Source organism: Sarcophilus harrisii, chromosome 3 (genome assembly GCF_902635505.1).
Source record: "Sarcophilus harrisii chromosome 3, mSarHar1.11, whole genome shotgun sequence".
NCBI lineage: Eukaryota > Metazoa > Chordata > Mammalia > Dasyuromorphia > Dasyuridae > Sarcophilus > Sarcophilus harrisii.
In genome coordinates, this window is record NC_045428.1 from 433,824,882 (window position 1) to 433,849,520 (window position 24,639).

The following is a 24,639-nucleotide window of genomic DNA, read 5'->3' on the forward strand; positions in this document are numbered from 1 at the left end:
AATATACTATCAGACTCAGTTGATGGTTAGTTTTAATGAACTCAGTTGGTTAGTTTTAATGAATTGCTTTTGCAACCACCCATCTACTCCACCCACCCCAACCCCTTTTTTTTTTTTTAAAAACCAGGAATGACTTAGAAGAGGGGAGGGATAGTCTTAGAAATAAAGGTGATATAGAAACAAAAGATATAAATAGAATTTTTAAAGGCATCAATAAAACTGAACATTTTTGCATTATAAATATACTATAAAATATAACCTATTATTATTATCTTTCATAATAGTATAGGAACTAGAAGGGCAGGAGACCCAGGGCTTGGAAATAAGAAGCTAAAAGAACATTGAAAAGATTGATATGAATGGATAAATAATACCTATTACTAAAGCAGTGGGCTCATGGATAGAGGCAGAAATGATGACTTGAATGGAATCATAGTAGTTCAACTATAAAAAAGAGAGAGAAAATGTCAATTAACATCAAGATCAGGGTAAGATTAAATAAGACTGTGTAACAGTATTTTAAAATTCACTGGAAATGTGTTTCTGAAGAGAGGAAATCACTTGTTAAAAGCATGAAGAACATTTAAAAAAAACATGTGTGTGTAGGTGGACAGGAGTGGGTGTATTGGCGTGGTTGCTGATGGCAGTATCTTCCTTCTACGCTTTCTCATAAAGCTAAAACCAGAGCAAACAATTCTTGTGTATCATGTCTAACAGAACATGTTGCAGTTTCTATCCTCTATTTTAGGATTTTCTGGGAAAATCTGAATGTGACCCACATAACTACAAGGACTTGAAAGAGAAAATCATTTTATTTATTTGTATGAGTTACCTTCAATTTGGAAGACAGAGTGAGTAACAAACTACTGTGACATGTAACCCAGGATCATCTGTTTTTGGAAATAGAGTGCAGTGATCAAGACCTTCCATTATAGTATGGAAAGCTTGAAGTACAAATGCCCAGAATGGGGTAGATTGTAGTTCCACTGAACTGCGTTCTAACCATATCAGTTCTGACTACCCCATTTTTAGGAGAATGATGCTAATGTGCAAAGGTTCTTAAGCAGGGTACCCACGTTCATGGTTAGAAGGGCCATACTCAGCCTTACACATAAGTAGAACATTCATTCATTCATTCATTCATGTAGCCAATCAAACAATATTTATCAAACACGTATTCTGAGCAATGCTGTTATACTTCTGCTATCACCAGCTTCCAAATACCTCTCCTAGCACTCTATCACCTTGATGGAAATGTCTAGATGATCTTAAAGGATAAAATCATTTAAATTAGGTTAATTTTGGGTAGCTAAGAAGTGTAATGGATAAAATGCTATGCCTAGAGTCAAGAAGACTCATCTTCCTGAAATCAAATCTGGCCTCAGACACCTACTAGTTGTATGATCCTGGACAAGTCACTCAACCCTTTTTTGCCCTTATTTCCTTATCTGTAAAATGAGCTGGAGAAGGAAATGGCAATATCTTTGCCAAGAAAACCCTAATAGGATCACAAAGAATCAGAAATTACTGAACAACAGGGGTTAGGGCCTGAGGTCCAGATGCCTTAGTGTATCTGCCATAGGGACAAGCTCTCTAAGAACATTCCCCTCTAGTGCTTGCTCAGTGACTGATAAGGTCTTTACTCTGTCTCAGCAGATTTGAATGCAGCCATCCTCTGGCTGTTGGATCAAGTTAAGCATTTGTTAAGCACCAACTCTATACTAAGTTATGGGAATTCAAAGACAAAAAACATCCCATGATCTCAAACTTGCAGCACAAGGGGGAAGATACAAACAATTTTGTGTGCTCACTCTCTCTCGCAGAGTCATCAAAGTTCAGGGGGAAGAAAAAGGACAGGTGGACTGGCAACGGCCCAGGATACAGTGGATGACCCTGGAGTCTTCAGGGTCTGACAAAGCTCCAAGCACTCACAGCACCTGCTTCAGCCACCTTTGTGGCCATGGGAACAAACTGCTCTAGTCTGCCCATTTCACGAGGGCAAATCTAGGAAAATCTGAATGTGACCCACATAAGAACTACAAGGACTTGAAAGAGAACCCCGCCCAATCCCCTACTCGGCTTATGGCCCATCAGTTACCTCAAGCTGATTTAGCCCTTCTGCTAAGATGCTTTACTGGGAAGTCCATTGTGCATGTTACAGCTTCATGGAGCCACTGGTGACAGGTGAGTGACAGGTGGATACCAAAGAAGGAGAGGCAGCCCTGAAAAGCCCTCAGCAAGTCCCCACACAAAAGGTACTAGTCCTTGAATATCATGAACTCTGGGGCACAAAGTAGCAAATGCTTACTGATTGGAGGTTTAATTTAAAAAAGAAGGCAGTTCCAAGAGGGTGAAAGTTGAAAAGCCCTGCAAGGGAGTCTTATTTTGGAAGTTATAAAACATCTTGGGTCTAGTTATGCTTTTCTATGAAATTGAATAAACATTTATTAAATGCCTATGATGAACAAGATACTGTGATAACAGTTGGGTTCTTCATATATTTTATACCATTAAGAAATATGAGATTCCTTTTCATTTTTACCTTTCAAAAAAGTACATTCTTTTTTAAAGGCTTAGCTTATGTATCACTTCTTCCAGGAATTCTGAGAGCTTCTAAAATTTTCTTAGAGAACTTTTCTCCATCTTTCCCTGTCCTCACCACATTTCATCTTATCCTCTATTTATCTGTGTGCTATATGCAAGATCCTAGCAAAATGTAAACTCTTAGAGATAAGAAAACTAACTTTTTTTCCATTAAAAGAAAATTCCTAGCACCTGGGTGCTTAATGAATGTTAATTGAATTTTGCTGAATTGAATTCATTTTCTTTTCCACTGTAGACTAACCTATTATTTATTTCCTTTTCTTATGCTTATTATTTTGTCAATCTCAATTGCCTCTATATTACTGTTGGTTTTTTCTTGGTTTTGCTTTCTTTCTTTTTATTCCCTATTTCACCTATCATGTATGCCTTGATGCTTTTAATGTTTATTTCCTCCCTCTACAGTATTTTCTCATGCTCCCATTCATTTTCCCTTGTCATAAATAAGGCTATTTTTATTACTACTCCCTATAATCCAGTTTAACTGTTGATTTGTTCAAAGGAGACTTAGAAATTTAGGCAGAGATATGTAAGAGCCAGTTGTATCCAACTCTTATGATCCCATTTGGGTTTTATTGTTTTAGTAGAGACAGTGGAGTGGCTTGCCATTCCTTCTCCACATCATTTTACAAATTAAGAAACTGAGGCAAACAAGATTAAGTGATTTGCCCAGAGTCACAATCTAGTAGGTGTTTGAGGCTAGATTTGAATTCAGGAAGATGAGTGTTCCTGACTCCAGATCCAGCACTTGATCCACTATACCACCTAGCTGATCTGGGTCAGTTTACCTTTCTTAAATAGATATCACCATTCCTATTACCCTGAAGTGTCCATACTCAGAGTAGCCTTTTGCTCTTCTTTGCTGGATCAGCAAATCTCTTTTGAGCTAACATCAGCATGGAACATGAAGGACAACACCTTGCTTTCACAAGAGCTTCAATTATACTAATACATACCACACCAAAGATGAGAAGTCATGGATTATATCATGCATTCCACAAGCACTAAATAATTTTAACCAATTCATTCCCTGGAATAAAGAAAAAGAAATGTCCTCTCCAGATACAGGAACCACTTGTAGCCTAACAACTTCAAATATGCTGATAAAATGAGTGAGCCAGCCAAAGGTATTAAATGTTAGTGGCCATGCCTAGGGAAGGCTGACAGACCCTTACCCTCATCATCTTATGAATATTCTACTACCTAAGACATCTCTTGGAGTGAGTTTCATATATGTCTTGGTCTCTTTTGAACAATCAATGCCTGTTCAACCAATGCTGATCGAATAAATAACTATTTCTAATATAATGTAAACTCTTTGAGGGCATTTTTGTATTTCCAGCATCTGCATAGTCTGTCACACAGTAGGTATTCAATGAATGTGCATTGACTGCTAGACTGACCAGGGGTAATTTATATGGAGTCAATGTTATTAAAAATGTAGTTTTTATTTATTCATTTATTTAAGAATTGCCCGGAGAGGGAAGCTTGGTAAGTTGTTGTGTATTAATCTGCTTCTTACCTGAGTCACCCAGTCTTCATGAACTTTCCAACGAACATATTTGACGTTGGGAGAACATACTGCACGGTCAATTCTAACAGTTGGCATGTTTTCGACTGGAGGCAGCTTCTTCCAGGTTCTGAAAAAGAGTTTAAAGATGCAAAGTAGGAGATAATAGCCAAATAAAGGGTTATGAAGAATAAAATAAAGGCTTCTTGAGATCATATACTCTTTTCCATTTTCTCTTTGAGTTTTCAATATAGCACGCAGTGCCTTGCACAAAGTAAGCAGGTGCTTATTAAATTTCTCTGGACTAAAGAAATCCTTTATCTACAGTTGATGCTTGATTTATATCCTTACCCATCCCTCTTTCTTTCTTTCTTTTTTGCTGAGGTAATTGGGGTTAAGTGACTTGCCCGGGATCACACAGCTAGAAAGTGTTAAGTGTCTGAGGTCCTCCTGACTTCAGGCCAGTGCTCTATCCACTGTACCACCTAGCTGCCACTTACATCCCTCTTTTACATTTTCAATCCCTCATCCTTCAGGGGTTCTTTCCTTCACAGATGCTCAGATAACTCTTCTCATCTTAAAAAAAAAATCTTTGTTTTACCTTGTTTCTTTTTAAATTTCCTGTCCCATCTCAAAATTTCATTTTATACTCATGGTCTTTCAGCTTATGGACTATAGCTACGATATTAACTTCCTAGTCATATATTCCCTTTTTTTCTATCTTGTGATGGGATCCTTTGGTTACTGCTCAAGAGCTAACTGTGCTCTTGACAGTCATTACTCATCAAATTCAGTGATCTTCCTTTAGTCCTTATCTATTTGACCTCTATGATATTACATTCATTTCATGAAACTCTTTGCATTGTTTCTTCAATACAGTAGTTTCTTGGTCTTCTATGATTGATCCACCTTTGTCTCCTTTGCTTATTTCATCCCCTAATTATGGGTTTTGCCCAGGGCTCTTCTCTTCAGCTCTTTGTTTTTATCTGAGTTTACCCCCTTTCATGTTTTTGGATATCTATTACTTTTTTGCAGATCACTCCCAAATCCACATCCCACATCATGAGCTTTGGCTTCTTTACCAGTCCCCGTGGAGTCAAGAAAACCAAGTCATGCCCAGTCTTAAACATAATAAGATGACCCTGGGCAGGGTCCCAATCTTTCAATATCCCAGAATATAAGGTGCACAAAAGGTGCTGATCTGTATTGATAGACACAGTTTCCTCATCAGGAATACCAATGAAATGACAGGTCTGGAAAGAAAGAAAAAAGGAAACAAACAAACAAAGTGAGGAAAGTGAGAATTAAAGAGTGTGAGTTGCTTAAGATCACAAAATTTAAGTGTCTGGGTTATTATTCAAACAGATATCTTCTGACACTAAGAACAGTGTTTTTTCCAGTTTATGAGCTGTCTAGATAATAACATTTTGTAATAGATATTACATATATTATATGTTATATTATACTATATTTAAACATATATCATTATATATTTTATGATTATATTATATTTGTGCATATATATGTATGCATGAAATGTGTGTATATAAATGTATATATGTGTATATGCATATGTGCATATACATGCATACACACATATATATATATATATATATATATATATGCTAGATGGTATAGTGGATAGTTCTGGACCTGGAGTCAGAATCTTCCCAAATTCAAATCTGGCCTTGGACACTTACTAGCTGTGTGACCCTAGGCAAGTCACTTACCCTCTTTACCTCAATTTCCTAATCTAAAAATTTAACTGGGGAAGGAAATGGCAAATCACTCCAGTGTCTTTGCCAGGAGCCCCAAATGGGCTCACAAAGAGTCAGACACAATTGAAAACAACTGAAGAACAACAAAAATAGATCTGTGTGTGTGTGTGTGTGTGTGTGTGTGTGTATGTGTGTGTAACTATATAATAATGCTACCTCTCATGTTTTTCAAGTCATAGTGTTGGACTTGAAGTCAGGAGGATTTGAGTGCTAACCTGGCCTCAGACACTAAAATCCCAGAAAGTCAGTTAGTCTACTTCTATCTCAGACACTAAAATCCCAGAAAGTCAGTTAGTCTACTTCTATCTCAGTTTCCTTATTGGCTGGGGTGTTCTCTTCTTTTATATAATATAAGATAGTTCTCTCTGGAAGCAGGTTTCTTGGGGAGGTTTCTGGAGGCAGCCTTAGTCTTGATTCAGAGTAATAATCACCCCAGATGCAGCCAGGTGTTAAAGTAGTTCTTTATTGTTTCTTCCAAAATAGCCCAGTTAGCTTTCTTTGGTTTCGAGAGCTCTTGTTGCTAGCTTCAGCCTCTCTCTGAATCTTGGTTCTGCTGACTGCAGATTAGCTTCTCAATCTCCCAAACTGAACTCTCACTCTGTCAATCTTCCGAAGTGACTTCTGGCTCTAGTTCAACTCCGACTTGTGGCTTCTTCTGAATTGACTGACTTACTGAAGCTCTAGTTATGCTCAGTGTAAAAGGTTGACTCCTACTCCAAGAATGGGATTATGGGAGGTGTGAATTCACAAAGCTACAAAGTTAATGTTGTGTATCTCCCATACTTGTGAACTCCAATGTGTGAGCTCTAATGTGTAACCTCTTAAAGGTGCAAACCCAAGCACATAAGCATTGCTTCCGTCAATTCTACTTAGTACCTTGTTTCAAGTTCTGGCCCATAACATCTCCTTGTAGCATCAGATCAATCATACTGAACCCTGCTAAATTAGATAATTATTGTCTCTATCAATTCTAATGAGTTAACACTTTGTAAGGATTCCAACAATTGGCAAAATGGGGATAGTAACAGCACCAACCTCACAGGGACTTTTTTTTAAAGATGCAAGGAAATAATATATGTAAAGTGCTTTGCAAACCCAAATGCCTATATAAATGTTAGCTATTATTAGTATAATTATTATTATTATATTTGATCCTTACAGCAACCCTATGACATAGGAAGGGGAAGAATTATTATTTTCCTTTTACAGATAAGAAAGTTGACATTCAAAGAAGTCAAATGACTTGCTTGAGGTCACACAGCTGGAGTGGGGTTCAGAACCCACTCTTTTGGCTTTCCCCATCATTCCATATTTTTCTTTTCTGAGCATCTCTTGCTTCTCATCCAATTCTTCTTGTCTTATATCCATTTTTCCTTAGGTTTACTAAGGTCCTAAGACCCTTTAGGTTTAGGAATGGAGCAGAGGCAGCAGAGATAACTCATAACTTTCCAGACTTCTCATATAGGCTCAGTCCCACTCCAGGGAGAGGAGAGCTCCTTAGTCTTCTTGGAAAACCAAACTACCTTGCTCCCAATGGGTGAATATACATAGATAGATAGATAGATAAAATATAGATATAGATAGATAGATAGATAGATGATAAATATATACATAGATAGATGTGTGTATGTAGGTATGTGTGTATATATATACACACACATTTCCTATATACTTTCTCTGATTTCTGTTTTGCTACTGATTTAGATAAATGGGTTTCTTAGCTAAGTGTTATTGTTATCGCTAAGTTCATTGTGGATCTGGAATTTGGTAGATAGGAAGTCAAGCCATGGAAATATAGCTTAGGGTCTTACTCTCCCTCCCCCCAGTAATTGAAACAGTGATCAGAAGATTGAATCTGATCATATCCACTTACACAAATATTTAAGGGTACAGATGTAATTTTGTAGCTTCATTCTTTGAAGAGAAACCTCTGGCCTCAACTTCTTACTTTTCCTTTGGCAGGAATTAAAGTCTCCCTTGGAGAAGTGTGGAGGGAGAAGAGGCTAGAGATGTCTATTCTTTCAGTCAAACAATGATACTCCCATCCTATCAGTCAAGAGACAGGCATCTCTATATATGGGACTTTGCTACACTTTATACAAATGAATGGAAAATTCAGATTTTGAGGTTTTTCAGACTATTACAAGAAAAGTAGCAACATCACCAAATACAATTCATGTTGCCTGCCCTCAGTCCATCCTCCCCAAAGGAATCTAGGATTCCATCTTATATTGGCTAAAATCAAATCCCTGCCAACTTCCCCTCCAAACCATGAGCAATCCCTCCTTCCATCTTTTCTAGCTGCCCTTTTTTGGTTGTCTTTCCCCTGTAAGATGTAAGTTCCTTGTGGGCAGGTACTATTTTGATGCTTGTATCCCAAACACAATTCCTGGCATGTAGTAAATGCTTACTAAATAGGTAAACAGATAGCTCTAACTACTTGCACAATCTCTTCTTTCTAACTGTCTGATAGAATAAGGCAATAATGTTCATTGATCTCAAACATAAATTAAATCATTAACAAATTCATTAATTGAATGAATTAAATGAAATCATATTTGTAAATATTTTTTCTATTCCATTCCATATAAACATATACAAATGCATGCTGACTGCAGAGTAGGCACTTTTAAGTGAGTTTTTCCTTTTTACATGTATTTTTCCATCTGTTTCATTTAGCAAATTTGACTTGGACTTTCAGTAACAATATCCTAAGAAGGCCAATCCAAAGTGGAGTTTTTTTTAAGGAGACATTTTAAAAGAATGCTTTTTGTCATTTAATAAGGTACCTTTTTGTTCTCCAACAATAGACCCAATTAAGCAGGGCTTAGTCGAGTTGCCTCATACCTTCGGGTTGCCCCCTCTCTCTCCTGCTTTCCTGACACATTCATCTTGTTTCCTTTTCATTTTCCCTCATCTAAAAGCTCTCCAGCTCCCTTCTCCCTCCCTCAACTCTACTTTCTTCAAGGATACTGCTCATCATTTGCATCTCTCTTCCCCAGGAAGCATTCAAGATTCAGTAAAGAGGTTTTGTGAAAGACTGTAGTGGGGGCTGGGAAGAACAAATGTCCAGGATACATTCATGGAGAAGCAGGGAAGTAAAAATAAAGGGGCATTGATGGTTTGTGAAGCATACGCTAACCCTGCAAGAGAACTATGTACTGAATTCTAGAGAAAGCCTTAAACTGCTCCCTACTGCTGCTTGGAAACCCGGGCCAAGCTCCATTGTAAGAAGTTAATTTTAAAGGAGAGGAGGGGAGAGTATCGCAGAGGAGAGGGAAGATCTGAGGTAAGGACAGGCCTCTGATTTATACAATGTCATTATTATAATCGTTTCTAAATTATCCTCCAATCCTTTCTTAATTCAGCCAAACCTCTTATTCACTTTTATGACCAGCAGCTAGTGAATAGAAGACGTTCCCTGGGTTACCTGTGACAAAGCCAGAATTTTTTCCTGCTCTCTGGAAAGGTTATAACTAATTCAGAACTCATCTGCAGAAAGACGTTTCTGCTAGTCTCTCCCTTCCCCCAGTTTTTCATTTGCTCTGACATTCCCTGGGTCAAATCCCTGTCCGAACCCTTCCTTTGATGAATTTGAGTACATTTGTGTCATCAGCAAATTGTCCACCTTGAATTTCAGCTTTCAGCTTGCTGAGGAATACATCAGACTCTGGTGCTCACTAGCATCAGCATGAATCCCTTGAGGAAGCAGACAGATGGAAGGAGGCAGTTCTACATTATGGTCCTTAGGTTATCCTGCATCTTAGTGGGACACTCCTTACAGTCTGGGATAGAGCCTTAGTAAAACTGTCCATATAATCCCCAGGTACTCTACTCACGAAAGTAAGAACTGCCAAAAAGATTCCAGCCTTGTTGTCCTGATCCCTGAATAATAGGAGAACTGAAAAGTATTCAGGTCCAATGGGGACTTCTCTACATTTATTTGCACTGCAGAATGGTTCTTCATTCTGCAGAAGGGTTTATCTATGGGACTCCTGCAAATAGAGAAAGCTTCCCTATGGCATTCACAGGTTTGTTCAGATAATAAATTATTTGACAGAGGGTAGGAGGTGAGAGTGGAGAGAGTGGGATGTAATGAGAAACTTAAAGCTAAAGGGAGAACCACTTCAACTGAACATCAAACAGAAATGCTCTTTGAAGTTACAATTTAAGTCAATGACTTAATAATTTTTGTTGAGTCACTTCTAACTCTCCATAAGTTTGGGTTTTCTTGAAAGGATACTAGAATGCTTTGTCATTTCTCTCTATGGCTCATTTTACAGATGAGGAAACTAAGACAAACAGGGTTAAGTGACTTGCCCAAGGGCACACAGATATTAAGTACCTGAGGGCAGATTTGAACTCTAGTCAGGATTCCTGACTCCAGATCCAGCACCATATCCCCTGTAGCACCTAACGGCTAAAGTAAATCATATAGCACTTTAAATGTTTACAAAAAAATACTTTGCATATGCTTTCACATTTGAATCTCACAACAAACCTGTGTACTAGACAAAATAGACATCCTTATTTTATGGATGAAGAAACTAAGTCTCAGAGAAATAAACAATTTTTCTATGTTCACACAATTAGTGCCATAGGTGAGGTTTGAACCTTCACACCAAGTCCAATATCCAAGTTCATTTTATATACAACTTTTGAGGAAAATATCTATGACATAAGTGATATTATGGTACTCCCGAGATGGACAACTGCATAATATTCTCACTTAAATTCTTATAAATAACCCTTCTTTTTCAATAATGGTGGGGGGGGAGAAATAAACATTTATATAACACCTACTATGTGTAGGTCACTATGCTGAGCACTTTAAATATATTATTTCATCCTTACAATTACGATCCCCATTTTACAACTAAGGAACCTGAGACAAACAGAAGTGTATCATATAACAGAGACAACTAGCTTCTGAGGTCAAATGTGGCCCCAAGCTTTCATCACTCTAAAATCAGAGTACCACCCAGCTGACTGCAATAAAGGGGAAAATCGTCTTCAAGCAAGACCTAGTTTAAATTTTTGATATTTTTGTACCTTTTTAACTATACTCTTCTCTGTTGTACCTAAAAGACCAATGTTAAGACTGGCTAAGACATATACATATATAGATATAGATACAGATATGTGTGTGTAGGTATCCAAAAATTCATGCATATAAAACCATAACTGGAAATTCTGCCCTCTGGGACAAATTTAGTCAAGGTAGTGAAGAGACAGAAAGAGTTCCCAAGATACTCCAAGACTAGTCCATAGCACCATCACTGACAATCACAGGTGATTATGTAATGTAGGTTCTTTGGCCAGAAGGCACATGAGCAGTCACTTTGTGCAGAGTGGAACAAGCTGGTCACCAACACTCAGAGCTTGGTGGGGGGAAGTTGGGTATTGCACTTCTTTCCTACAGTCACCCTCCAGACATCAACCCTCTTTAACTCAAGGAATTATACCTTCTAGGGATGTTGGTACCACTGAGGAAAGAAGTACATATCATCATGTTAGTATACTACAGCAAAATCCTTTCATCTCTTTCTTTCTGTCTTTCTATCTCTATATCTACCCATCTTTCTTTCTATCCATCCCTTTCCATCTTTTTTTTTCTTCTTTCCTTTTTTCCTTCCCTCCCTCTCTCCCTCTATCCCTTCCTTCCTTCTTTCACTCTTTCCTTTCTTCTTTCCTTCTTTCACTTTTTCCTTCCTCCCTCCCTCCCTTTTTTCTTTCCTTCCTTCCTTCTTTCTTTTCTTCCTTCCTTCCTTTCTTCTTTCATTCCATTCAACTCTCTCTATCAGATTCCTGTGGATTTCACTAAAGAGGCCCTCAGAGCTCATTGTAATGAATGCAATGTCACTTTGCCCATGAACATTTAAAAAAACATGCCAAAAATAGAGGGCTTTTCTTTTGCTTGTACTCTGTATGGGACATTTCCCATAATACTGGCAAACATTTTAGGTGAACATGTCTGTTTTACAGCTCCCTTGATGTCACTACTCAACCAATAAAAGAGCAAAGCTATTCCTATAGTTACATCTGTTATTGGGTGGTTTCCAGTTTTTGACATATGTCTCCTTTTGAGAGATGTGTCATCTTGAGAGACACCTTATATGAGAAGGGTCTTTAAGGCTGGATTTTGTTCTAAGTCAACAAGCAGGTTCTTATATTCTCTATACTTCTTATTCAGTGGTATGATTATAAAATGATGTTCTGATAATATATGTATATAAACATATATACATATATAATTATGTTTATATGTATAAACACATACATATATGTATTATATACCTCCAAATGCTTAAATTTCCTCATTTCAAGTTTTCGTCAAAGATACCCATCAAATATCTTTGTATCAACTTCATGTATATTTTATAGAGATGACAAAATGGGCCAGTGGGTGTTAACATTTTTTTTAACTATCTATAATCTCTTCATTCTTTTGATCTTTCTTTTTCTGAGATAACTTCAAAATTGACCCCTGAGTATCTTTAAAATTTCATCACCTCCAAAATGGATTTCTTTTTTATGTCTTTCATGAGGTCTACTCACTTTTTTCAATTTCTGAAGAGCCACTATCATTGTTACTTATTCTCATTGCACATTGGATACTGAGAAGGCAAAGTTCGTATGTGATCCATATCCACAGTTGTTAATGAAAATAAATCATTTTGAAAAATGCCAACAGATCTGTTTGATTTCACTTTGTTTTGTTATTGTTAATAAAAAAAAAAAACCTTTCACTTTGGCACATAGGGGATTTTAGAAGTTTCACTAGGTTGTAAAAGTCTTGAGTATCATGACTGGAGGAAGGCCATAATGTATTTATTGTTCAAGGGCCAATTCAACCAAGTATGGAGAGACTCTTTATCAGAAAATTGGCCACAAGGTAATGGATTTATTGTTCTTGTTGTTGCTTTTGCTCTAGATGACTCAGTTTCCTAAATTTTCTTCTTTCTTTTTCAATGATAAAAGTAGAATGGCGAGTAAAGATAGAAGAAAAAGTTATAATAAATGACATAGCTTTAAAACCTTATACAAATATCAATTTAACCTTTTGTATCTTTAATTTATGTCAACATAAAAATCTGTGTCCAGTTATCTATATTCCTAGAGGGACTTAATGATATCCATATTAATATTTTCACTGTAATGAAACCAAAATTCATAAAGAAGTTGTGTTCTAATGGAAAGATAATTCAAAGTCAGAGACTTAACTATAAAGGGATCTTTCATAGTACACTCCCTATTCAACAAGAAATAAAATTTAATGGGACATTTGGTGATCTTGCCTTCCAAACCCTCATCATTTTGCAAAAGACCACCATGAAGATCATATTGTTGTTTTAATCTTTTTTAGTCACATCCATCTCTTTGCGAATCCTTTGAGTTTTTCTTGGCAAAGGTACTGGAGTGGTTTTCCATTTCTTTCCCAAATGTTGATGGTTACCACATATTACAGTCGATTAAGACATAGTGGTTTTATATTAAGAATATTCAGTGACTTCAGTAAAGAAACACATGAAGGATGACACTGAAAACTAGTTGGGAGAATATTTAGGTCATAGATGTTCTTAGCCTGAGGTATTTGAACTTGTTTTTAATTTTTTTTTTGATAATTGTCTTTCATTATAATTGATTTCTTTTGCTAGCCCCCATATTTATGTGAAACATTTAAAAATAATTTAAGAATAATTTAAAATTATTCTAATAAGAGCTCCATAGGCATCAGCACACTGCCAAAGAGGTCAGTGATAAAAAAAAAAATGGTTAAGAACTTTTGGTTTAGGAGCAAGATATAAAAGGGAAGAAGGGCTAGTAGACTGTTTAGAAGAATGAAATCAGCCATAGCAATCACAAACAGGAAGTTGATTACATTTTAACAGTCAGGAAATGCCTACCTAATGATTATTTCTTAACTGATTGGAGCAAAAGTCAAAATAAATATCAAATTAGAAGACAGGACAACAATGAAAAGAAGCAATTGCAGCAACTCTAATATGACTTTTAGTAGTCAAACCATCAGCCCCAGAGAATGGGAAAGAGACCAAAGTAAATATATTGACTATGTCACTAATTCTTCAAGAATAACCATGCATCACAGTTGCCACACTGAAGAGGCTTAAAGAGCCCAGAAACTACCTCACCTAACTCAATAACTTTTGAAGTCTCAGCAACTTCCTGGAGTAAGAAGAAGTAATAGCTAAAGTCAAAAATGACTCAGAAGATTTCAATATTTACTTGAATTATAGGAAGATGGAAATTTTTGAGTAGTAAAACAAATCCTTTAGAGAGCTTGGCATGAGGTCTAGTTGAGCAAGATTATTATTTTTGATAAAAAATACTCTGTAAATATGAATTATTTTGCTACATCTATCCAGATATCTTCTACTTTTCCTCATAAAGGATTTTATTCTGAGTTGGTTTACCTTGTAACAAATTTTGTTGTAATATAAGTCCCAGAGAATCCACTGGAATTGTGTTTGATAGGTAAAAACTGTTTCTTCTCCAACTTCTTGAAACAATAACCATATTTTATGATAAACTGTACATTCTCACTAAAAGCTCAACTACCATAGTTTCCATATGGTTTCCAGCTGGTTCGGGTCATTTGTTGCAGCTTAACCATTTGATCGGTTCTTGTGATTTTCGTTTTGATCTTCCTGTTTTTCTCTCCACCTCTTTAACTCTATTCATTTTATGACTGACAGCGTCCCATCTTTTCTAAAGGAAAGAACCAGGGCTCCCAGAGATATTTTCTTCTACTCACCGGAGAAAACAAAGGCACAGAAAGTATTTAATATTTTAGAAAGAAATGAGATATGATTTCTTAACGAAATATCTGACTTGGTAGAAGGGTGCTAATCATGATGAACTTAGCTTTGTGAATGAAAACCATTGCATAAATGGGCATAAATGAGTTATGGTCCTTGGCACTTGGAATATGAATGGGATCTTAGTATTTCAGAAAACAGCTAATCCTTTCTAACTGCTCCCATTACTCTTAAATGGCATCAGCTAGATAGGTTTTTCCCCTACTGGCTTCCCTAATGGTTACAGCTGATGTTGCTGGAGAATGGAATCATTTGCTCTAATTCAAGCTATTTTTTTTAGCCTGTCCTTTTATTACCGGAGCTGGGTTGCTTATGGTAGTGCTACATTCCCAGCTGTTTGTAATAAATGGTTTTCATTGATTTTTTTTCCTGGATCAAACCTAGAAGAAAAGACTTGTCACAATGAGAAGGTGAAAGACTTGGTGATAAAGAGCTTGAGAGGAGTTACATAAGTTTTGTTTCTTGTTTGTCACTTATATCTCCTCTCAAGTCTTTGACAGGTGTGGAGGCTGTGCTATGCAGTTTCTTTTGTTTATTGCTAACCACAGCACATACAATTAGCAATTAGCTGATTTAAAATACTTCTTAGTTTTGAGAATTATGAAAATATTAAGAACAGTATGCCTATTAAAAAACTTCTTGATATAATGATAAATGTTGGGGGGATGTGGGAAAACTAGGATACTAACACACTGTTGATGGAGTTGTGAAATGATCTGACCATTCTGGAGAGCAATTTGGAACTATGCCCAAAAGGCTATTAAACTGTGCAAACCCTGTGATCCAGCAGTGTTTCTACTGGGCCTGTATCCCAAAGAGATCTTAAAGGAGGGAAAGGGACCCACATGTGCAAAAATGTTTGTGGCAGCCCTTTTTGTAGTGGCCAGAAACTGGAACCTGAATGGATGCCCATCATTTAGGGAATGGCAAATTGTGGTATATGAATGCTATGGAATATTATTGTTCTATAAAAAACTATCAGCAGGATGATTTCAGAAAGGCCTGGAGAGCCTTACATGAACTGATGCTGAGTGAAGTGAATAGAACCAAGGGAACATTGTACACAGCAACAAGAAGATTATGTAATGATCAGTTCTGAGACTTGTGTCTCTTCTCAACAATGAGGTGATTCAGGTTAATTTCAAGACTTGTGATGGAGAGAAGGCTGCATCCCAAGGGAGAACTATGGGGACTGAATGTGAATCACAACATAGTATTTTCACGTTTTTGTTGTTGCTTGCTTGCTTTTTGTTTTCTTTCTCATTTTCCTCCTTTTTGATTTGATTTTTCTTGTGTAACATGATAATTATGAAACTATGTATAGAAGATTGCACACGTTTAACATATATTGGATTACTTGCTGTCTAAGGGAGGAGGTGGGGGAAAGAGAGGGAAAAAAATTTGGAACACAAAGTTTTGCAAGGGTGAATGTTGAAAATTATCTTTGCATATATTTTGAAAATAAGCTATTATTTAAAAAAAATCTTGACATAATTTTACTTTTTCTCAGAAGAAGGATGAAAGATGTCCAGTTATCAGAATTATGCTCATGGCATTTGTTTCCATTTTTAGAATGTAAGTGCTGACATAAGGTGAAAAGATCACAATTTGGAGTCAATGGACATAGGTTTAAATTCTATTTTTGATACATGTTCTCTGTATGACTTTAAACCAATGATCACCTCATCTCTATGGCTGTCTGCTTATTTGTCTTTAAAGCTAGGGGGTTACAACCAGTCTTAGATTTTTAAAATATGTTTTATTACCTATTATCTGTCTTTGGACTTTGTAAGGAAGGTTTTTTGTTAATTCTTGTCTTCTCCGAAATGTTTTTTGTGCTACTTTGCAGAGCACTGTACAATTAAGTTGTAATAATGTAGAGTGCCTCCACAAATTCAATAAAGTTTTAAAACTTGAAAAATATTGTGTGCCCTTCAAAAAAATAAAGCTAAAGGGTTAGATCCAATGATCTCTATCATCTATTCCAATTCTAGATCAAGGGTTCTTAACCAACAGTCTAAGGGGGTAGAATGGTCCTGCATCACTACTGATGAAGTTGTTAAAGGATAAAGTAACTTTAGAAGAAAACTATTACCTAATGAGAACCAAAAGATAGACGAAATATCAGAAGGAAATATCTAGAATGAAGGAAAAGCTGCTTGGTTGGATGAGAAGAACACATGGAGTCAGAATTCAAGAATCTGGGTTTGCATCTTACTACTGAATAGATCATTTATTATTTTCTGGCCCTCAGTTGTTTCTAATGTAGAATTAGAGGACTAGAAATGGCCTCTGGGATCCTATCTGGAGGTCTTTGATAAAGGGAAATTTTTTACACTTGATTAAGAAGTCCAATTGAAATGGTGAGAAAGGAACACAGGATTAGGACTGGGAAGGTCTAGACTTGAGTTCTCCAAGACTGAGAATTTCAAGAAAGGTATTGGGGCAAAGAGATTTTCACCATGGCAAACAGTAGTTCAGAATGATCAAGATTACTAAGGTAGGAGTTAGGAATTTGTCAGTTGTGATCTCTCTCTTCATTGCTGAAACAAAAATGCAAGTTTTATGCCTAGAAATTTGGTGGTACTCTTTGTGTTGTAGATAAGCAAGAGATTATAGAGGTTGGTAAAGGAGCTGAGGAGAACCGTTCCCCATCTTCCTATGATGACCTCTGAAATACGAAGTATTTCAACATTGACTAAAATTTCAATATATTTACTCCACCAGGGAACCATGCAGAAGGTTTTCTTCTCTATTAAAATAAAAGCTTTCCCACAGAGATCATACCTAACTTCTACAAGCAGTTTTGAAGTCAATGGCATTGCTAATTCAAAGCTACTTGATACCTTCCTATCAAGCAGACATGGCAGGCAAATCAAGTTTTATATCAAATGTATTCCTTTGGAATTCTTCATTAATAATTAAGCTTCCTTGGCACCTCTGCAGCATGCTGTCAGTATTTTGGTCCTAAGTTTACAAAAGAGGAGAAGCAGAGAGAGGTTAAATTTCCTGCCTGAGTCCATGTGACAGCCCAGGTTCTCCAAAGGGCTTTCTGATGAATGAGGGCCACTCACACATCCCTTTCATTTGCTGAGCCTTCCAGTGCCTCCTATATTCATTTCCAATTAGCTTAAGTCATATTCCAAAAGGGAAGGAAAAAAGCTAATGTAAAAAAGCCAAACCTCACAAGAAGGGATCCCATTGTGAGTGCATCAATCCTAGGTGAAAAGGTTGCTCAATATAATTATACTTATTCTCTAGGGTATTTAAATGTTCCTTTAAGCAAAACTTTAAACTTCCATGATGGACTGATTTCAAAGGCTTGGGGCGAGGGGAAGGTTGTAGAGGAGACTGAATAAAATGTTATTTAGCCATGTTTAAAACTAAAACTCAGAAATGTTTTATTTCCTTACTTTTTCCAAGAAACAATCTTCCATTTTTTAAGATGGGGCACATAAGATAGCAATATGTTCTGTCCCTGATTTTGCTAATGTGACCATGCTCTTGTTGGCTTCTTAGTTGCTGTACTAATATGCCTCTCTTTCCATCATAAGCTTAATATATTTCCTTCTATTGATAGTGAATGAAATCACTAATATTACTTTGCACATGTATTTTACACTCTCCAAAGAACTCTTGAAAAAACATGATTTAATTATAGCTTCAAATGTGAATAAGAACATATGTCTCTTTCAATCAAGTCATTAAAACTCTACTTATATATATATATATGTTTACAAATGTATATATGTATATGGAAATGTGTATGTATATATATATATTATATGTGTGTATATATGTATGTATATATGCATAGCCACAGTTAATGTCAGAATCTAGTCTAGCAGCCATATTTCTTGTCTCTTTGTCCAAAGATCACTCACTCACTCCCTGATTTATTCATTCAATAAATATATTCTGATGCCTACCATGTCCAAGCCATTATGTTTGACAATGTGGGACTGAAAAGAAGTTCAAGACATGGTTTCTGCCTTCCAGAAGCTAATAATATTGTTAGAGAGATGAGAAATATACACAGATAACTAAATGTGAGACAATGTGTAATAGGTGAATGGAAAAGACAATAAGTGCCATTCAAATTTAGAAGGGAGAAGGATTGCTTTTAGTTATTATGACACAGGAAAGCTTCATTAAAGAGATGAAGTTTAAGCTGGGTATGGAAGAATGGTTAGGAAGTTGATAGGTAGGATAAGGCAGGAAAGCATTTCCATATGGGGAATGGTATGCACAAGAAGAAAAGAAATTTCAAGATATATTCATAGGTTTGGGGGTAGATTATTCCAGTTGGAGAAGAGAGAAAGCCAGGAAAGCAGGAGAAAAAGTTAGAAAAGGCATTTTGGATGAGATTGTCTAGAATATTGTATTCCAAGTCAGGAGACTGAATTTTGGGGAAGGTGATGGGGAACCACTGGAAATTTTGAGCAGCGTATGGCATGATTGAAAGAATGCAATAGGTTGCATTATTTGCCTGAGATAAGCAGAATGTAATGAAGCAGGAAACATGACAGAGTGAAGGCTTAAACTAAGATGGTGGCCCAGGGCACAGAAAGTAAGGAACAGAAAGGAAAATGCCATGAAGGAAAAATCCACTGGCCTCTGGATTGAGGTGAGGTAGAGGATTCAGAGATAACTCCTGGACTTCAAGCCTGAGTGACATAAATAGAAATATCCAAGAAAACATACAGTCCCTCCCTTTTCTGCCTTGTTTGGCAGGTAATTATGTCATGCTTGTCATTGGCAAGAGAAGGGGAGATGAAAATGACCTCGATTATTTCAAATTTGGTTGTAATTTTCCAAATACTTCATTCTGCCTCTCATTTAGGTTTCCTTGGTAAAATCAGCACCATAATCCTCTCTGAGGAAAGTTACTGCAGGCAAAGATCAGAGTAGTGAAACAAAGGGGTGGGGAACAATTGTAAACCCAGAAAATTAAGGGACAGTTATAAATAGTCAATTCAAGATGAAAACTATTTAAAAAATAGATGCTTGTCAGATAGATCTTCTCTTCTCTGGCAATAGATACATATAAAAGAGATTCTATCCTTTCTCAAAATGAAATATTTCTCTTATTCCCAAATTCTATTTAAGCTTCAATATTTACCTTAATAGCTCTCCTACAGAAGCCAAAAACAGAATGTTCACACACCCCTGCAAGACAGGAAGGAGAAAAAAACACAGACTTCAGGGGACAGAAAGTAACTTGAGCCTTTTATTTCCTGTTCACCGCAAGTTCATTTTCTCTTAACAGCAGTAACAAACAATATTTCTCTAGTTTCCAAAGGAACAGGATCATTTTTACTTGTTTTCCCTACGTAAAAGAAGTTTGTGAACTCGGGAGCAAGTGATGCTTCTGTAACCTTGGGCAGGAGATAAACCTGGACAAAACAAACAGTTGTTTTTCTGGATCTAGGGGTTACATGAGGCATAAAAACAAGACCTGATAGTAAACAGGGTGGAGGCATGAATTCTTCTCCAACCTGTTCTCCCATAAAAGCCTACTTTGGGCTATACCTGACACAGAGGAAAAACTGTGCCTTACAGATAGTTATATGATAAATAATAATAATAACTGACATCTACCCAGTGCTTTAATTTCCAAGCACAATCTCATTTGAGCCTCATGATAATCTTATGGGGGGTATCATTAGCTAGATTTTTATTGGAGTAGAAATGGAAACTCAACAAAAAGACTTGCCTATAAACCTGGCTCATGAGTGTCTGAGGATAGATTTTAATTATCCTTCAGCATACCACACTACCTTGGTATGATGAGATCATAGATTTAGAATGGGAGAGACATTCAACGTTTATAAAGCCCAATCTCTTTATGCTACAGATAAGAAAACTGAGACCTAGAATGGTAATTTGTCCAACTTCACACAGAACTAAGGCCTCTGCTTCCCAGTTGAGAGATCCTTTTATTTCACCACTGATTTTTTCTAAATAAACAAAGCCGTTTATCCCTTAAGGAAGCAGTGGAATAAATTCTTCTGATTTAGTTTCTGGAATCAACCATATAGTACATCCTGAGTGCCTATAAAATATGTCTCTTCTCCTTGAAAGGTTTTTTGTTGTCTTTGATGTCAGCTAGATAGAAAATAAAAACTCAAGCACTGATTTTTGTACACTCATGGATTCAACATCAGGTAGATTTACAATTTCTCAGTTGGTGGTAAGAACGGAAACTGGAAACTTAGCTGGATACATTCATTAACATAGCACTTGAGAAAACATTGTTAGTCTGATCATTAAGGGCTTTTTTGTGAAAGGTATAGTAATATAAGGCTTGGACTGTGAGGCGTGGGGCCTGGGCCTGAGCCTGGATCTGCTGCTAAGTAACAATAGGAAGAGGAAGAAGAAGAAAGAAAAAGGAGGAGATGCCGAAAGAGGAGTGGAAGAAAGAGAAAGAAGAAGGAGAAAAAGGAGAACAAGAACAAGAAGAACAAAATAAAGAACTAATAACTTCAAATCTGACTCCAAACACTTATTAGCTGTGTGACTCTGGGCAAGTCATTTAACCTCTGCCTTAGTTTCCCCTGCTGTAAAATGGGAACAATCCCAGCCCCTATCTCACAGAGTTGCCATGAGGATCAAATAAAATAATATTTGTTAAGCATTTAGTTTATTTAGCATTGAGCACAAATAGGTGTTTAATGAATGCCTACTTCCTTCTTTCCTTTAATCCTTAAAACAACCCTGTAAGATAGGTGTTATAGTTGTATCCACTTTATAGGCAATGAAACTGAGAAAGGTCAAGAGACTTGTCTAGAGTCTAGTGATACACACAGCTGATGACTAAAGCAGAATTTGAATTCAGTTCTTCCTGACTCCAAATCCAGTTTTCTGTCCATTATACTATGGTGCCTCAATTCAATATTATCTGTGTGATCCTGGGTAAGTAACTTAGTTTGGAAGGCACTCAGGTTTTCACTGATAAAATGAGGGACCAGATACACTCCAAGGTCTCTTTCAATGCTAACATTTTATGACTTCAGATACTACCTGGGCATTTAACTACCTCAGAGAAAGACATGCATCTTTGGGTTAGTTGGATTTTTAGGTCATTAGAGTTTCATTTGGAAAAATACTCTTAACTTAAAAAAAATGCTTTTTTTTAGTCACTTGATTTTCCCACCCTTCCCAAATGCCAACCTTGTTATGTATCCTCCCTTTTCAACTAAACGTCCTCTGAATGAGTCTACAATGTCAGGTTGTTTTCTCACCACACACTCCCTCCTTAACCCCTTCGATGCAGCCTCTGCCCAACTCCCTGAAATTCTTCTCTCTAAGGTTAGTGAACCTAAATAATCCACTGATCTTCCAGCCTCATGATGAAATGGATCAACTGCACAGGTTGAATATATTGCTAAATAAAGCTATCTATTAGTTTGTTTGCCTGATTGTTTTGAAAAGGACCCTGTACTTTTAATAGGTTGAAAGTATGAATTAACAATATCATGAAGACATCCTGCAAAAAGCTAATATAATATGGTTTTTGGTGCAGACCTGTGGTTTCATTGACATATAGAACTTCCAGTAAGAAAACTCCCTCTTTTGATACAATTCAACACTTGCTGGATAAATTAATGATTTGGAGACATGGTGGAGGATTTTCTCTCTAACATAGTGATGGATTTTCTCTGGGTCCTATAATATTCTTTGGGTACCAGTGTGGCTTATCAATGTCCCTTTTAAATATAACTGGATACAATACTCATAATGTGGTCTGATTATAGGGCACCAGAACTATGAACTTCTTAGCTCTAGATCTAGATCTATGATTTATTTTTTGGCTATTTGCAATGTTTGATTTCTTATATAATTCTATATATTTTATTTTATATATTTAAAAATATTATTCTGCAAAGGGGACTTGCAATACAAAAAAGCTTGACAATGATGTTCCAGATGTTACATTTCTATTATTGCCAAACTAAGGTTATATGAGAGGAAGCATGGCTTAGAAGCCAGAGAAATGATACTTGAAGCCCTCTGCAATATGGCTACCAATCAATTTTACATTTATTAAGTACCTGCTCTGTGCTGGACACTATGCTAAGAAGGGGGAATATAAAAAGAAGTATATAACAGTCTCTGTTAATTAAGGGAAGGTTTCCTGTAGACTTTCCCAAAATTACACAGCTAATAATGTCTGAAGGCACATTTGAACTCATGAAGATTGAATCCTCTTTATTTCAAGGTCTATCCACTGTACCACCTAGATGCCCTATCATCTCTCAAATTAAAACATCCTTCCTCCTCATTAACACCTTTGAATATCTGGTTTTTCTTCAAGACAGCTTAGTGCTTTCCTTCCATAGGAAGCCTTTTCTGGTTTCCTGAGGCCCAATAGTGCATCTCTCTGAGAATACCTTCCATTTATACGATATATATATATATATATATATATATATATATCCTGTACATACTTACTAATTTGCACATTGTCTCCTCCATTAGAATGTAAGAACAGGGACCATGTTTTTGTTTTTCTTTGTATTTCTTGCCCTTAATAGAACCTGGTTTATAATAATTTGATTATAAATACTTTCTTGCTCACTCACTGACTGAATGGAATCACACAGTACAAAAGGAATATTCATTGAAACCAATTCATGACAACCAATTCATTGAAATATTGAGCAAACAGCTCAGGGATTGAAGCATGACAGTAGATTTAAGAAACCAGAGGTCAAGAAATCCTCTCCACTGATTCAGATTAGCACCTTCTTGGCACTTGATATTCTCAGAGAGCTATTTGAGCAATGGTTCATAAAGCATAGTCTGAGGACCCTTAGGATTGCCAAGCCCTTATCAGGGAGTCCATGAGTTCAAAATGGCTTTCATAAAAATATAAAGACATTTTCATTTCTAATAAAGTAAATATTGAAATATATAACCCATACTAACAAAAATTCTTTATTGTAAACAGCAACAGCAAGATTATGTGATGATCAACTGTGATGATGTGATGAACTTTACTCTTTTCAATAATGAGATGATTCAGGCCAATTTCAACAGATTTGTGATGGAGAGAGCCATCTACATCCAGAGAGAGGACTGTGGGGACTGAATGTTGATCACAACATAGTATTTTCACCTTTTTTGGTGTTGTTTGCTTACTTGTTTTTTTCCTTTCATTTTTTTTCCTTTTTGATCTGATTTTTCTTGTGCCGCATGATAAATGTGGAAATATGTTTAGAAGAATTGCACATGTTTAACCCATATTAGATTACTTGCTGTCTAGGGAAAGGAGAGGGAGGGGAATAATATGGAACACAAAATTTTCCAAGGTTGAATGTTGAAAACTATTTTTGCATATGTTTTTAAAAATAAAATTCTTTTTAATTAATAAAATTCTTTTTGGGGAGTAGGTACCCTCAACAATTTTTAAGAGTATAAAGGAATCTCAAGAACCCAAAAATTTGAGAATCACTGAAATCAGGTACTGAGAAGTTGAATGACTTGCCCAGTGTCACACAGATAATATGCCCAGAGATGAGACCAGACTAGCCAAGATCGTCTACATTTGAGGTCAGTTCTTTCTATCCACCTGTGCCCTTATTAAATGAAACATTTTAAATTTGTTTTAAATGGAAAGAAAGCTTGTTATTCTTTTTTTAATTTTAAATTTAAATAAATTTAATAAATATTATATATAATAAAATTAATTTAAATGAAAAATTAATTTTAAGATATTTTTAAATTTAAGATTTAAAATTTATCAAGAGTGTTTCAGGGTATATAAGAATTGAAACATTTCTAGTTGTGCTTCTCCATGATCCTCCATGATGAGAGAGCCTCCATGATCCTCATAACTCTGGTCACTAGGCTCTTAGCAATCAATCATTCCTCCTCAGGCCCCTTCTTCCAAAAAAAGGGTTTAAGC

The 24,639-nt window shown here is 36.3% G+C and overlaps 1 protein-coding gene across 1 annotated transcript in view; it reads right to left on the minus strand.

Moving 5' to 3' along the window:
* The window catches only part of LOC100934862 (WD repeat-containing protein 64-like), a 190,491-nt gene that overhangs the window by 85,408 nt on the left and 80,444 nt on the right, over positions 1–24,639 (minus strand). Inside the window, exons 9-11 of the mRNA XM_012545213.3 lie at positions 19,852–19,898; positions 4,124–4,241; positions 375–444 (exon numbers count right to left, since the gene is read on the minus strand). Of these exons, the coding sequence (XP_012400667.2) occupies positions 375–444; positions 4,124–4,241; positions 19,852–19,898 (235 nt within the window). The remainder of the gene's footprint in view (positions 1–374; positions 445–4,123; positions 4,242–19,851; positions 19,899–24,639) is intronic.